The 16178-nt window shown below is 34.7% G+C and overlaps 2 protein-coding genes across 2 annotated transcripts; one reads left to right on the top strand and one right to left on the bottom strand.

The window, feature by feature from the left end:
* Positions 1-6778: 6778 nt before the first annotated feature.
* On the top strand, positions 6779-12319 carry LOC133541994 (uncharacterized). The gene is made up of 5 exons (XM_061885753.1): positions 6779-6931; positions 7037-7615; positions 8735-8866; positions 9767-10090; positions 10424-12319. Exons 2-5 carry the CDS (start codon positions 7274-7276, stop codon positions 10658-10660), a joined length of 1035 nt encoding a protein of 344 aa, XP_061741737.1. The 5' UTR covers positions 6779-6931; positions 7037-7273; the 3' UTR covers positions 10661-12319.
* On the bottom strand, positions 11849-14103 carry LOC133541993 (uncharacterized). The gene is made up of 2 exons (XM_061885752.1): positions 13206-14103; positions 11849-12643 (listed from the first exon to the last, which is right to left on the bottom strand). Exons 1-2 carry the CDS (start codon positions 14031-14033, stop codon positions 12317-12319), a joined length of 1155 nt encoding a protein of 384 aa, XP_061741736.1. The 5' UTR covers positions 14034-14103; the 3' UTR covers positions 11849-12316.
* Between the last annotated feature and the right edge of the window lie 2075 nt (positions 14104-16178).

Below are 16178 nucleotides of genomic sequence, written 5' to 3'. Positions count from 1 at the left end.
TAGGGCCAATTTTAGTGTTGCCAATCAACCTATCCCCAGGTGCATGTCTTTGGAGGTGGGAGGAAGCCGGAGTACCTGGAGGGAACCCACGCATTCACGGGGAGAACATGCAAACTCCACACAGAAAGATCCCGAGCCTGGGATTGAACCCAGGACTGCAGAACCTTCGTATTGTGAGGCAGACGCTCTAACCCCTCTGCCACCGTGAAGCCTGCTGGCAGAGTAGTAGGTTTAAAAAAAAAAAAGCTTTTATAATTGTAAAGGACAATGTTTTATCAACTAATTGCAATAATGTAAATGTGTTTGAACTATTAAAGGAACCAAAAATATGACTTATTTTATCTTTGTGAAAACATTGGACACAGTGTGTTGTCCAGCTTATGAGATGCCATGCAAGTGTAAGCCACTGTGACACTATTGTTCTTTTTTATTTTTATAAATGTCTAATGATAATGTCAATGAGGGATTTTTAATCACTGCTATGCTGAAATCATAATATTGATACTGTTAATCATTTTTGTTTCACTACTTTTGGTTTGTTCTGTGTGGTGTTTGTGTCTCCTCTCAATTGTTCTGTTTATTGCAGTTCTGAGTGTTGCTGGCTCAGCTTTGCTTTTGGAATTGGATTGCATTGTTATGGTATTGCTGTGTATTATATTGTTGGATTGATAAAAAAAATTAAAAATAAAATAATATAAATAAATAAAAAAAACGATTAAAAAAAAAGAGAATCGATTTTGAATCGCACACTATATTCAAATCGATTTTTATTCCCACACCCCTAATTCATAAATGCATACATATGTATATATATATATATATATATATATATATATATATATATATATATATATACATATATACATATATATGCATATATATACATGTATACATAAATATATATGCATATACTGTATATACATATACATACATACATATATACATATGTATATACAAATATATATATACATGTATGCTGTATATACATATATATGTATGTATATGTATATATATGTCTGTATGTATATATATATATATATATATATATATATTTCTGTATGTATAAATGGGGGGTGGGAGGACGTTTTCTACATGTTTGGTCTATAAGTATTAAATACATGTTTAGTGTATGAATATTAAAAACATCCATCCATCTTCTTCCGCTTATTCGAGGTCGGGTTGTGGGGGCAACAGCCTAAGCAGGGAAACCCAGACTTCCCTCTCCCCAGCCACTTGGTCCAGCTCTTCCCGGGGGATCCCGAGGCGTTCCCAGGCCAGCTGGGAGACATAGTCTTCCCAACGTGTCCTGGGTCTTCTCTGTGGCCTCCTACCAGTGGGACGTGCCCTAAACACCTCCCTGGGGAGGCGTTCGGGTGGCATCCTGACCATATGCCCGAACCACCTCATCTGGCTCCTCTCCATGTGGAGGAGCAGCGGCTTTACTTTGAGTTCCTCCCGGATGGCAGAGCTTCTCACCCTATCTCTAAGGGAGAGCCCCGCCACCCGGCGGAGGAAACTCATTTGGGCCGCTTGTACCCGTGATCTTATCCTTTCGGTCATGACCCAAAGCTCATGACAATAGGTGAGGATGGGAACGTAGATCGACCGGTAAATTGAGAGCTTTGCCTTCCGGCTCAGCTCCTTCTTCACCACAACGGATCGGTACAACGTCCGCATTACTGAAGACGCCGCACCGATCCGCCTGTCGATCTCACCATCCACTCTTCCCTCACTCGTGAACAAGACTCCTAGGTACTTGAACTCCTCCACTTGGGGCAGGGTCTCCTCCCCAACCCGGAGATGGCACTCCACCCTTTTCCGGGCAAGAACCATGGACTCATATTTGGAGGTGCTGATTCTCATTCCAGTCGCTTCACACTCGGCTGCGAACCGATCCAGCGAGAGTTGAAGATCCCGGTCAGATGAAGCCATCAGGACCACATCATCTTCAAAAAGCAGAGACCTAATCCTGCGGTCACCAAACCGGAACCCCTCAATGCCTTGACTGCGCCTAGAAATTCTGTCCATAAAAGTTATGAACAGAATCGGTGACAAAGGACAGCCTTGGCGGAGTCCAACCCTCACTGGAAATGTGTTCGACTTAGTGCCGGCAATGCGGACCAAGCTCTGACACTGATCGTACAGGTATTTATGGTATTAATATCAAATACATGTTTAGTGTATAAATATTAAATACATGTTTAGTGTATAAATATTAAATACATGTTTAGTGTATAAATATTAAATACATGTTTAGTGTATGAATATTAAATACATGTTTAGTGTTTAGATATTAAATATATGTTTATTGTATAAATATTAAATACTTGTTTAGTGTATTAATATTAAATACATGTTTAGTGTATGAATATTAAATACATGTTTAGTGTTTAAATATTAAATATATGTTTATTGTATGAATATTAAATACATGTTTAGTGTATGAATATTAAATACATGTTTAGTGTTTAAATATTAAATATATGTTTATTGTATAAATATTAAATACATGTTTAGTGTATGAATATTAAATACATGTTTAGTGCTTAAATATTAAATATATGTTTATTGTATAAATATTAAATACTTGTTTAGTGTATTAATATTAAATACATGTTTAGTGTATGAATATTAAATACATGTTTAGTGTTTAAATATTAAATATATGTTTATTGTATAAATATTAAATACATGTTTAGTGTATGAATATTAAATACATGTTTAGTGTTTAAATATTAAATATATGTTTATTGTATAAATATTAAATACTTGTTTAGTGTATTAATATTAAATACATGTTTAGTGTATGAATATTAAATACATGTTTAGTGTATAAATATTGAATTCATGTTTACTGTATGAAAATTAAATATATGATTAGTGTATAATTACATATACGTTTAGTATATGATTATTAAATACATAATCAGTGTATTAATATTAAATACATGTTTAGTGTATGAATATTAAATACATGTTTAGTGTATAAATATTAAATACATGTTTAGTGTATAAATGTTAAATACATGTTTAGTGTATGAATATTAAATACATGTTTAGTGTATGAATATTAAATACATGTTTAGTGTTTAAATATTAAATATATGTTTATTTTATAAATATTAAATACATGTTTAGTGTATGAATATTAAATACATGTTTAGTGTATAAATATTAAATACATTTTAAGTGTATAAATATTAAATACATGTTTAGTGTATGAATATTAAATACATGTTTAGTGTATGAATATTAAATACATGTTTAGTGTATAAATATTAAATATATGTTTATTGTATAAATATTAAATACATGTTTAGTGTATGAATATTAAATACATGTTTAGTGTATGAATATAAAATAAATGTTTAGTGTACGAATATAAGTGTATGAGAAACCTATTTTATGTAAAAAAAAATACAATTACAAAAAATAAAATTAAAATGAAGAGGGAACGTGCGCCCTCGGGTGGAGTTCTGCTGTAACTGCACACAAATAAATTAATTATTTCCGAGTGTGCCTTATTTAGAGAATAATAAATACATGTTTACTGTATGAATGTTAAATATATGATTAGTATATGAGTAAATACATGTTCAGTGTATGAATATTAAATATATGATTAGTATATGATTAAAAATATGTTTAGTATAAGATTATTAAATACATGTTTAGTGTATGAATATTAAATACATGTTTAGTGTATGAATATTAAATACATGTTTAGTGTATGAATATTAAATACATGTTTAGTGTATTAATATTAAATACATGTTTAGTGTATAAATATAAGTGTATGAGAAACCAAACTTTTGTAAAAAAAATAAACATAACAAAAAAAAGGAAAAAGAGAGAGAGGACCAGATTTATAAAGAGGGAATGTGCGCCCTCGAGCGGACATCTGCCGCAACTACACACAAATAAATTAATTATTTCCATGCGCCTTATTTAGAGAATATTAAATACATGTTTACTGTATTAATATTAAAAATATGATTAGTATATGAATATTAAATATATGTTTAGTATATTATTATTAAATACATGTTCAGAGTATGAATATTAAATACATGTTTAGTGTACGAATATTTCAGTGTATAAATATTTAATACATGTTTAGTGTATACATATTAAATACATGTTTAGTGTATGAATATTAAATACATGTTTAGTGTATTAATATTACATACATGTTTGGTGTATAAATATTAAATACATGTTTAGTGTATAAATATTAAATATATGTTCAGTGTATGAATATTGAATACATGTTTAGTGTATGAATATTAAATACATGTTTAGTCTTTAAATATTAAATACATGTTTAGTGTATGAATATTAAATACATGTTTAGTGTAAAAATATTAAATACATGTTTAGTGTATTGATATTAAATACATGTTTAGTGTATTAATATTAAATACATGTTTAGTGTATAAATATTAAATACATGTTTAGTGTATTAATATTAAATACATGTTTAGTGTATGAATATTAAATACATGTTTAGTGTATTGATATTAAATACATGTTTAGTGTATAAATATTAAATACATGTTTAGTGTATAAATATAAGTGTATGAGAAACCAAACTTATGTAAAAAAAAAAAAATAAACAGAACAAAAAAAAAAGGAAAAAGAGAGAGAGAGAGAGAGGGAGAGGACCATATTTATAAAGAGGGAATTTGCGCCCTCCTGTGGACTTCTGCCGCAACTGCACACAAATAAATTAATTATTTCTGAGTGTGCCTTATTTAGAGAATAATAAATACATGTTTACTGTATTAATATTAAAAATATTAATATATACATAGGGCTTCACGTTGGCAGAGGGGTTAGTGCGTCTGCCTCACGATACGAAGTTCCTGCAGTCCTGGGTTCAAATCCAGGCTGGGGATCTTTCTGTGTGGAGTTTGCATGTTCTCCCCGTGAATGCGTGGGTTCCCTCCGGGTACTCCGGCTTCCTCCCACCTCCAAAGACATGCACCTGGGGATAGGCCCCTCCCACCTCCAAAGACATGCACCTGGGGATAGGCCCCTCCCACCTCCAAAGACATGCACCTGGGGATAGAACCCTCCCACCTCCAAAGACATGCACCTGGGGATAGGCCCCCCCCACCTCCAAAGACATGCACCTGGGGATAGGCCCCTCCCACCTCCAAAGACATGCACCTGGGGATAGGCCCCTCCCACCTCCAAAGACATGCACCTGGGGATAGGTTGATTGGCAACACTAAATTGTCCCTAGTGTGTGAATGTGAGTGTGAATGTTGTCTGTCTATCTGTGTTGGCCCTGCCATGAGGTGATGACTTGTCCAGGGTGTACCCCGCCTTCCGCCCGATTGTAGCTGAGATTGGCGCCAGCGCCCCCCGCGACCCCAAAAGGGAATAAGCGGTAGAAAATGGATGGATGGATGGATAAATACATGTTTACTGTATTAATATTAAAAAATATGATTAGTATATGAATATTAAATATGTGTTTAGTGTATGATTATTAAATACATGTTTAGTGTATAAATATTAAATACATGTTTAGTGTATAAATATTAAATACATGTTTAGTGTATGAATATAAGTGTATGAGAAACCAAACTTATGTAAAAAAAATAAAATAAACATAACAAAAAAAGGAAAAAAAGAGAAAGGACCAGATTTATAAAGAGGGAATGTGCGCCCTCCAGTGGACTTCTGCCGCAACTGCACACAAATAAATTAATTATTTCTGAGTGTGCCTTATTTAGAGAATAATAAATACATGTTTACTGTATTAATATTAAAAAAGTATGATTAGTATATGAATATTAAATATATGTTTAGTATATTACTATTAAATACATGTGCAGAGTATGAATATTAAATACATGTTTAGTGTATTAATATTAAATACATGTTTAGTGTATAAATATTAAGTACATGTTTAGTGTATGAATATTAAATACATGTTTAGTGTATAAAATATTGAATACATGTTTAGTGTATTAATATTAAATACATGTTTAGTGTATTAATATTAAATACATGTTTAGTGTATTAATATTAAATACATGTTTAGTGTATAAAATATTGAATACATGTTTAGTGTATTAATATTAAATACATGTTTAGTGTATGAATATTAAATACATGTTTAGTGTATGAATATTAAATACATGTTTAGTGTAAAAATATTAAATACATGTTTAGTGTATTAATATTAAATACATGTTTAGTGTATTAATATTAAATACATGTTTAGTGTATAAATATTAAATACATGTTTAGTTTATTAATATTAAATACATGTTTAGTGTATGAATATTAAATACATGTTTAGTGTATAAATATTAAATACATGTTTAATGTATGAATATTAAATACATTTTTTGTGTAAAAATATTAAATATATGTTTAGTGTATAAATATTAAATACATGTTTAGTGTATGAATATAAGTGTATGAGAAAATACATGTTTACTGTATTAATTAATATTATTAAATATTAAATATTAAATATATGTTTAGTGTATAAATATTACGGAGCCCCTAAAGGGACATGGGGATTTTTATTTTTTTTAGACATGTATCTCGTGCGCACGAGAAACTATCTCGTGGCCACGAGAAAGTTTCTCATGGCCACGATAAACTTTTTATTTAAAAAATTAAAAAAAATGTTTTTAAATAAAAACTATCTCGTGGCCACGAGAAAGTTTCTCGTGCGCATGAGAAAGCATTGGATGCGTGCACGTGGTTTGAGGTGTGTTTTAAAATGGCAGTTCAGGAGTTTATGCGGCTCTATTTCCAACAAAGACGTTCCCTCGCCCATAATCTCCCGTTGCTCAGCAGTTTTGATACCTGTTATTAAACAAAGATGGCTGCAGTAGATTTATTCATGTTCCTTAAAATGCGGAATATACCTGAAAGTGTCATCAACAAACTAAAAGAAGACAAGGTGAGGAAACTTATTAACTTTTATATAAAGTAAGAAATAGCCTACTTTTAATGTTGCTATTTTACTGTAGGAAATACCATTTAGCAAACGTTTTGCTTTTTACAGATCGACACCAATGTCATAGGCATTATGACAGATAAGGAGTTAAGCAAGTATATCGAAAGATATGGGGATCGACTTGCGCTCAGAGCATTTTGCCGTCAAAGAACTGTGTCGGGTGGAGCCGAGACAGTGAAGTCCTCCCTCATGCAGAAATGAAGAGACAGGTTAAGAACTCCTAATACTGTACAAGACACCGCTACTGGCCAAAAAAATGCAGCCAAAATCACCCGGCGGGTTGAAATGGGATGGCTCCACTTTGAGAGTGGAATGTATCACCAGGTTAGAACGAGAAAAGGAGGAGGAACACGGAATCTGTCGGTCCAGAAATCAGTGACTATGGGTGAACTGTTGGAGACAGTTGGCAAATGCTGGTTTTTTGCAAATGGGGATTCATCAAAAGGACTGATAGAAGACTTCGAGTTTGACATTTGTGATTACAGTCCCAGTCCTGTGCCCCGTGAAGTCACGGTGGGCCAGCTGTACCAACAGACTAAACTAAAAATGCTACGCGTCTACACAGCCACCAAGTCTAACAACATTCTACTTCTCTCTGATGAATCATCGGACATGGAGCCAACACAGGTAATTATCCTCTGCCACATTTGTGATATCAATACATAGATTACTGTAGGTATTCTATTTATATTGATTGCATGCGTCGCCAGGCTCTGCTTTTTATCCACAGACTTATCAGATTTAATGTTTTATTATCTCTAGCAGGGGTGTCAAAAGTGTGCCCCGCAGGCCATTTGCGGCCCACAGCTAATGTTTTAAAGGCCCACGTCACATTCTAAAAATACTAATAAAATAAACAAAAAAATAACAAAAGTGGAATGAAAAAGTTTAGAGGTGGAATGTAATTTAGAAAAAGGTGCACTGTTGACTAATAAAACAAAGCTGTTTTTTCTTTAAAACTGTCATTGCTCAAAACATAATATTGAATGAAAATGTATGTTTTTATGAATTATTGAACTATCCTAGGCAGCTGAGATAGGCTCCAGCACCCCCTGTGATCCGGAAAGGGACAAGCAGTAGAAAATGGATGGATGGATGGATGGATGGATGTTTGTTTGACAAAAAGGGTATAAAACAAACAAACGAAAATGTATGTATGCCCTGGCACACCATTATCATCATTTCATGACCCAAGCAAAAAAGTGTTTACACTTTTATACTGAAATAAATACACCTACCACTTATTAAATAATAATACAGAAACAAATTAAGTTAGAATCCATGAAGGAAAGAAGAATGTGAATGAATGTTTATAACTGAAGACATTTACATATGTATTAAAATGTGTTTTCTTTTGTATTATTTGTTTAATGGATTAAGTAACGTCGATAACAACGTTTTTCCAAAACACAGTACAGAATGTGAGATATAACAGGATAATGCATACATTTATCATTTGTTTTAAAAAGCTTACAAAAAAGTGGAACCCCCAAAATTTAGTGTGGGGCCCCATTTTGAAAATTCCTAGCACCAATACTGATTATGGTTGTGTACCACACCTGTCTCATATGACGGATATGATGTTGATATTCACGTTTGCTTTCTTACCTGTGGTCTTATTCAATGTGATCTGTACTTTCACAGATGTCTTTTTTTTTTTAGGATAAATCTAGTGTCTTATTTCTATGTCAAGTCTGTATAAGCTCACAATGTGCTGCTCACAATTTGCTGCTCACCGTTTTATAGGCTAGGTCTAGGACAATGAAGACACGATCCTTGAGGAACAAGACCAGGAGACTCAATGAAGTGGATCATCCAGAGAGCTCCTCTGATTTAGATCTATCTCCAAGTGGCTCAATGCAGCAAAACCATGAACAAGTAAGCACTCGTATTGCATTTTTATGGAACCAGTCTTTGCTAAACAGTACTGAACTTGTGTTGTCTGAAGATTTTATTGTACCAAAATGTTCAGTATTCATTAAAATTCAAACATATTTTTATAGTTATAGTTTCCTGTAGTGTCATTTAAATTAAATCTGCATGACACAGGAGCTATGTTTATTATAAATCACAGGTGAAATATATGAGGGCACAGAAATGGCCTTTAAGAAACCATAATTTATAGTTTTAGTTTTAAATCTGCAGTTAAGATGGAAGTCTGTGAATGCTTTAAATGTTATCCTACATTAAGTAAAAATGCATACACCAAATAATTTACTCAGGTGCAGAGTGTTATAGTCACATGAATATATATAGCAGCTTCCATCCATCCATCCATTTTCTACCGCTTGTCCCTTTTGGGATCGCGGGGGTTGCTGGTGCCTATCAGCTGCATTTGGGCGGAAGGTGGGGTACACCCTGGACAAGTTGCCACCTCATCACAGATAGACAGACAACATTCACATTCACACACTAGGGCCAATTTAGTGTTGCCAATCAACCTATCCCCAGGTGCATGTCTTTGGAAGTGGGAGGAAGCCGGAGTACCCGGCAGCTTGGATGAGATTATTCAAACTATAGATAATATGATAGGTTGATTGGCAACCCTAAATGGTCCCTAGTGTGTGAATGTGAGTGTGAATGTTGTCTGTCTATCTGTGTTGGCCCTGCGATGAGGTGGTGACTTATCCAGGGTGTACCCTGCCTTCCGCCCAATTGTAGCTGAGTAGGCACCAGCGCCCCCCGCCACCCTAAAGGGAATAAGCGGTAGAAAAATGGATGGATGGATGGATAATACATTTGTTTGTTTTCTTGTTTTTTATATGAAATGATCAATAGAGAAGAGAGACAATCAGCCAGTCAAGATCAGCAACTCCTGAGATGGGTAACACAGAGCTCCTGCATACACAACCTACTGAGGATGTTGGCAGTCATACTCAGCAGTCAACAAGAAGGCATGGATCTGAAGATGACTGTTTAACGGCTGTGCCAAGTCAAGATGCAGACCAGTTGTTAAGTGATGTCTCAGATTCCCCTCTTAATCCTGCCATTCAACAATCTCTTGAGGACTCTGAAGTGAAGTTTGGACCCATTGTTGGTGATGATAGTGATTCTCAAGACACCACACTTCCCTGGAATCCACATGACTTGAGCAGCATGCAGGTACAATGTAGCACTAACGTCTTACAGTCCTGTAAAATTGTTACATTTTACATTTTTAAAATGTACAAAAACTGTAACATTACCATCCGAAGATCTTTCATCCTAAGCATATGTTTTTAGATTCATGTTTCATCCAACCATTCCAAAACTCATTTGTAATTTAATGCATCGTTGTATGAAATAGAAAAGCGGCAAATTTAAAACCACAACATTATCACCATTTTTGCATGCTATTTGATACATTGATTGTCAAAATCTTTGATTCTTTTCTGTTCACAAAAGGATTAATCAATCAATAATCACACCTAATTACCTTTTTAAAATATCTTGCAGCATTCCACATTCAATGATGGTCCTGTATCATCAAGCTGTCTTCCAGCATCACCAGATCCATTTGACAAAGAAATCCTTATTTTGAAATTAAGACGAGTAAACATAGTTGATGATGTCCTTAATGTCTTCATGGATCCAAAAGTACTGAATGCTCGTCTAAGAATGGAGTTTACAAATGAGAAAGCTATCCTCTTTGGACTGGACTCTCGCGACTGTGTTGGATCCATTGTGGATTGAACTTTCACAGTATCATGTTAGAACCGCTCGACATCCATTGCTTTCCTCCTCTCTAAGGTTCTCATAGTCATCATTGTCACCGACGTCCCACTGGGTCATTATTGTCACCAATGTCCCACTGGGTGTGAGTTTTCCTACCGAGGATGTCGTGGTGGTTTGTGCAGCCCTTTGAGACACTAGTGATTTAGGGCTATATAAGTAAACATTGATTGATTGATTGATGGACAGTGATGGTGTGTCAAGAGAGGCGTACTCCGCATTCTGGGACCACTTCTTGGACCAGTGTGAGGGGGAAGATGAACGAGTACCCAGGCTACGACCAGACTATTCTGAGAAGAAATGGCAAGCGCTCGGAAGAGTGTGGTTGAAAGGATACCTGGACCACAAAATCCTACCAACCAGCCTTTGTTCTTGCCTGTTGTAAAGGAGTTAGCTCAGTGGATGAAGAACTATTAATGATGTCATTTGCCAGATTTCTTTCAGAAAATGAGCGTGTGTCGCTTGAAAAAGCACTACAGGGTACCATTGATGAAACTGTTGAGGAGGACTTACTTGATGTCTTCTCCAGAATGGGCTCACACTGCCTGCCCCCTAAAAACAATTGACGGGCTGCTATTTTAACAATGGCCCACAAAGCTCTTCTTCAAGAGCCAAAGTTTATAATTGACTGTTTCCACTCCAGTGTTCATAATGCTATGCCAACGCTCATAACCACAGACAACATAATGGAGATATATGAATCTAAGAGGCCAACTAACAAGAAAGTGGCCCAGATGATAAAACCATCACTTGAAAGCCTAAATCCACAAGAGCAGACTGCTCTTAACCACCTGCTACGGTATGTGAGAAGCATCGACCAAAGAAAATTGGAGATTTTCTTACGCTTCTGCACAGGATCTACTGTGCTGTGCAAAGACACAATTGAAGTCATTTTTAACACATTGTGTGGTTTAAGTCGCAGGCCTGTAGCACACACATGTGGAGCAGTTCTTGAGTTACCATGCACTTACATCACATACCCTGAGTTTGGCAAAGAATTTGATAATGTCTTGTCTGGTGACTGCTTCACAATGGATATTGTGTAGTGAATGGAAAGCACATCTATCTTCTACACTGAGTTTTGCATTTGTCTGATGCAAAACTGTTTCTACAGATTTTCATTTATTGTTCTTATTAAAACAGAGACCGTTTACATTTTTAAAATTGTTTTATTTTCTTATTTTTTTCTGTAAATTGTTAGTACATTGAGATTCAGTTTTTTTTCCACAAGACAGTTTAATAATTTTGATAAGTCAGCAGGGTCTGTTCTCATAGGTAAATGTCCCTTTTTGTACAATTATTACATTTTCATGTGCATCTTTTATACAATTGTTATTCTGAATAATGTTCAGAATTTATGTCATCATTCAACAAACAAGTTCATGTTCAATGCAAGTACAATACATTTCTAATGGTTGTTCAGTTCTGTTCATTTCCTCTTTCATGTCCTGCCTTGTTTCTCTTTGCAGTCAGTGTGCATATAGTGACATATCAATCCTATTTGCACCTCAGTTTTGCTGCAAAATGTTCTTAATGTTTGTGGCATAGCACTGTTCAAGTGTAGTCAGTGTGGACATGTTGTAGCTCTGAATAATCTGAATAAAAATCCATCTCAAATTAGAGAGTTGATGTTATCTCATTCCTCAAGTGAAGGTACAAATCCAATGCCTGATAAGCATCAGCTGGAAGATGCAGCTGTGACTCTGCCATCAGAATGTTGCAGATGTTGTAGATGTCTGTGTCACATGGCACTGCTGGTCCAAATGTGCAGTTACTCTGACACAACTGTACATCAGCTCTGTCCACTGGGGAAATGCAATCACAAGTTGTGTAGAGTTCTGGGAACATGTACATGATTCGGGGGCGACCACTGGGCACCCTGTCATTCTTTGATGGTCTGATGACATGTGCATCCCACACATTGATGGTCTCGTCTAATTCATCCTGGAAAAACAGTACAGAGAGAAAGAAAAGTACATTAATATGCAATTTGTTATTATCATCATGTGCTCTTTAATTTAGTTATGAGATTACTTCAAATAAATTATGTTAAATCTTGAGGTTTTTGATGACGTTAGGAGAAAATGAGTGGAAAAGGCCAAATATAAATATATAAATTAATAAACATAAATGAATAAAAACAGTTTGCTGCCCACTATGCTTGTACGGGGGGGGGGGGGGTTATTAGGGCTACCAAACCCCCCGACACTGATGATGAATTAATAGGGTATTGTAGGACACCAATAACAGTAATTAAGAAGACACATAGACATGAGACACAAGTGCTAATATTCACACCCACTGTCTGCTCATGGAAGGATGTTAAAAGACAAAAACGAAAATGTAATTCAGTAGTTTTTCCATTAGATGGCACTGTTGTACTGTTGATTCATTCCATCTCTGCAGCCCGCTTGTAAAAAAGAGATGCACTTGCTATATTACATGTGTGTGCATGCCAGTCAATAAAAACATCAGAAAATAGATAAAACAATGCATTGTCGCTTACCTGAATGAAGCTCATAAAGCAGAACTGAATTAGACCTCGGTCCAAGTATGTACCACCGAACAAACCACGGTCCTTCAGGTCAGTGAACATAGAGATATAGAACTCCATTGATTCTCTTCTGAGGAAACCCCACCAACTCTCTATGCGCTGATTTGCTGTGCTTGCCCCTTCGATGTAGCTGTCAATACCAGAACCGTCATCAATGTTGCGACGGAGAAAACGCTGAAAGTCTCTGACTTTAACATTTTCAGTGCCCCGATCGCCTCTGACAATCCTCGGACAACCACCAAATTTCTTCACTGCCTCCATATAGTAGCCTCCAATGATTTTTGGGTCACTGCTGGTCGTAAATGCATTCATCCAGATAATTTTCCGGGAGAATCCGTCAATACAGCCGTTTATACAGATACCAAATGGTTTCAGTTTGTCATAAGAGTCAAAGTGCCAAATATAATTGGGCCCTTTTGCGAAATAGTTGCGACGATGGAGCCGTCTCCTTGCTCTGAGTTCAACACCCCTCGGGTCAAGTTCTTTAAGAATTAAGCGTACTTCTTCTTTCTTGACGTGTAATCCATCCTCCTTGCATTTAGTGTACATCCACCTATATCCACACAGCAGGCCACTTGTTTGTAACTGCTGCTGAATGAAATCTACCACGCGATCCAAAGAGGTGTATCCTTTGCGCCGAAACAGACTACATGCCTTCATAATTCGTTTGAAATGTCTTTCAGACACAATATACCGATGACGACTTGCAAGCAAAGCAGCAATGTCCTTACAATGAAGTCCGAGTTGGAAATACAGCCGAATTAACTCCTGAACTGCCATTTTAACACACACCTCAAACCACACGCACGCATCCAATGCTTTCTCGTGCGCACGAGAAACTATCTCGTGCGCACGAGAAACTTTTTATTCAAAAAAAAAAAAAAAAAGTTTTTATTTTTTTTATAGAAAGTTTCTCGTGGCCACGAGAAACTTTCTCGTGGCCACGAGATAGTTTCTCGTGTGCACGAGATACATGTCTAAAAAAAAAAATCCCCATGTCCCTTTAGGGGCTCCGTAAAATATTAAATACATGTTTAGTGTATAAATATTAAATACATGTTTAGTGTATGAATATAAGTGTATGAGAAACGGCTTCACGGTGGAAGAGGGGTTAGTGCGTCTGCCTCACAATACGAAGGTCCTGCAGTCCTGGGTTCAAATCCAGGCTCGGGATCTTTCTGTGTGGAGTTTGCATGTTCTCCCCGTGAATGCGTGGGTTCCCTCCGGGTACTCCGGCTTCCTCCCACCTCCAAAGACATGCACCTGGGGATAGGTTGATTGGCAACACTAAATGGTCCCTAGTGTGTGAATGTGAGTGTGAATGTTGTCTGTCTATCTGTGTTGGCCCTGCGATGAGGTGGCGACTTGTCCAGGGTGTACCCCGCCTTCCGCCCGATTGTAGCTGAGATAGGCGCCAGCGCCCCCCGCGACCCCAAAAGGGAATAAGCGGTAGAAAATGGATGGGATGGATGGATGTATGAGAAACCAAACTTATGTAAAAAAAATAAAAAAATAAACATAACAAAAAAAAGGAAAAAGAGAGAGAGAGGACCAGATTTATAAAGAGGGAATTTGCGCCCTCCTGTGGACTTCTGCCACAACTACACACAAATAAATTAATTATTTACGAGTGTGCCTTATTTAGAGAATAATAAATACATGTTTACTGTATTAATATTAAAAAATATGATTAGTATATGACTGTTAAATATATGTTTAGTATATTATTATTAAATACATGTTCGGAGTATGAATATTAAATACATGTTTAGTGTATTAATATTAAATACATGTTTAGTGTATTAATATTAAATACATGTTTAGTGTATGAATATTAAATACATGTTTAGTGTATGAATATTAAATACATGTTTAGTGTATTAATATCAAATACATGTTTACTGTATGAATAATACATGGATATTGTACAAATAGTAAAATAATGTTTTGTGTATAAATATTAAATACATGTTTAGTGTATGAATATTAAACACATGTTTAGTGTATAAATATTAAATACATGTTTAGTGTATAAATATAAGTGTATGAGAAACCAAACTTATGTAAAAAAAAATAAACATAACAAAAAAAAGGAAAAAGAGAGAGAGGACCAGATTTATAAAGAGGGAATGTGCGTCCTCCAGTGGACTTCTGCCGCAACTGCACACAAATAAATTAATTATTTCCGAGTGTGCCTTATTTAGAGAATAATAAATAAATGTTTACTGTATTAATATTAAAAACTATGATTAGTATATGAATATTACAATTTTTGTTTAGTATATGATTATTAAATACATGTTCAGAGTATGAATATTAAATACATGTTTAGTGTATTGATATTAAATAAATGTTTAGTGTATAAATATTAAATACATGTTTACTGTATTAATATTAAAACATATGATTATTAAATGAATATTAAATATGTGTTTAGTATATGATTATTAAATACATGTTCAGAGTATGAATATTAAATACATGTTTAGTGTATGAAAATTAAATACATGTTTGGTGTATGAATATTAAATACATGTTTAGTGTAAAAATATTAAATACATGTTTAGTCTATAAATATTAAAGACATGTTTAGTGTATAAATATTAAATACATGTTTAGTGTATAAATATTAAATACATGTTTAGTGTATTGATATTAAATACATGTTTAGTGTATAAATGTTAAATACATGTTTAGTGTGTTAATATTAAATACAGGTTTAGTGTATAAATATTTAATACATGTTTAGTGTATGAATATAAGTGTATGAGAAACCAAACTTATGTAAAAAAAAAAATAAATAAACATAACAAAAAAAAAAAGGAAAAAGAGAAAGAGGACCAGATATATAAAGAGGGAATGTGCGCCCTCTAGTGGACGTCTCCCGCAACTGCGCACAAATAAATTAATTATTTCCGCGTGTGC

Source organism: Nerophis ophidion, linkage group LG24, assembly GCF_033978795.1.
Source record: "Nerophis ophidion isolate RoL-2023_Sa linkage group LG24, RoL_Noph_v1.0, whole genome shotgun sequence".
Taxonomy (NCBI): domain Eukaryota; kingdom Metazoa; phylum Chordata; class Actinopteri; order Syngnathiformes; family Syngnathidae; genus Nerophis; species Nerophis ophidion.
The sequence above is the reverse complement of the archived record's forward strand: the minus strand, read 5'-3'. Positions and strand labels throughout refer to the sequence as shown.

Coding starts and splice junctions, on each gene's coding strand:
- LOC133541994 (XM_061885753.1), top strand. CDS start 7,274: ATGGGATGGCTCCACTTTGAGAGTGGAATGTATCACCAGGTTAGAACG. Junction 8,867..9,766: donor TGCAGCAAAACCATGAACAA/GTAAGCACTCGT, acceptor AATGATCAATAG/AGAAGAGAGACAATCAGCCA. Junction 10,091..10,423: donor ATGACTTGAGCAGCATGCAG/GTACAATGTAGC, acceptor AATATCTTGCAG/CATTCCACATTCAATGATGG.
- LOC133541993 (XM_061885752.1), bottom strand. CDS start 14,033: ATGGCAGTTCAGGAGTTAATTCGGCTGTATTTCCAACTCGGACTTCAT. Junction 12,644..13,205: donor GCTTTATGAGCTTCATTCAG/GTAAGCGACAAT, acceptor CTGTTTTTCCAG/GATGAATTAGACGAGACCAT.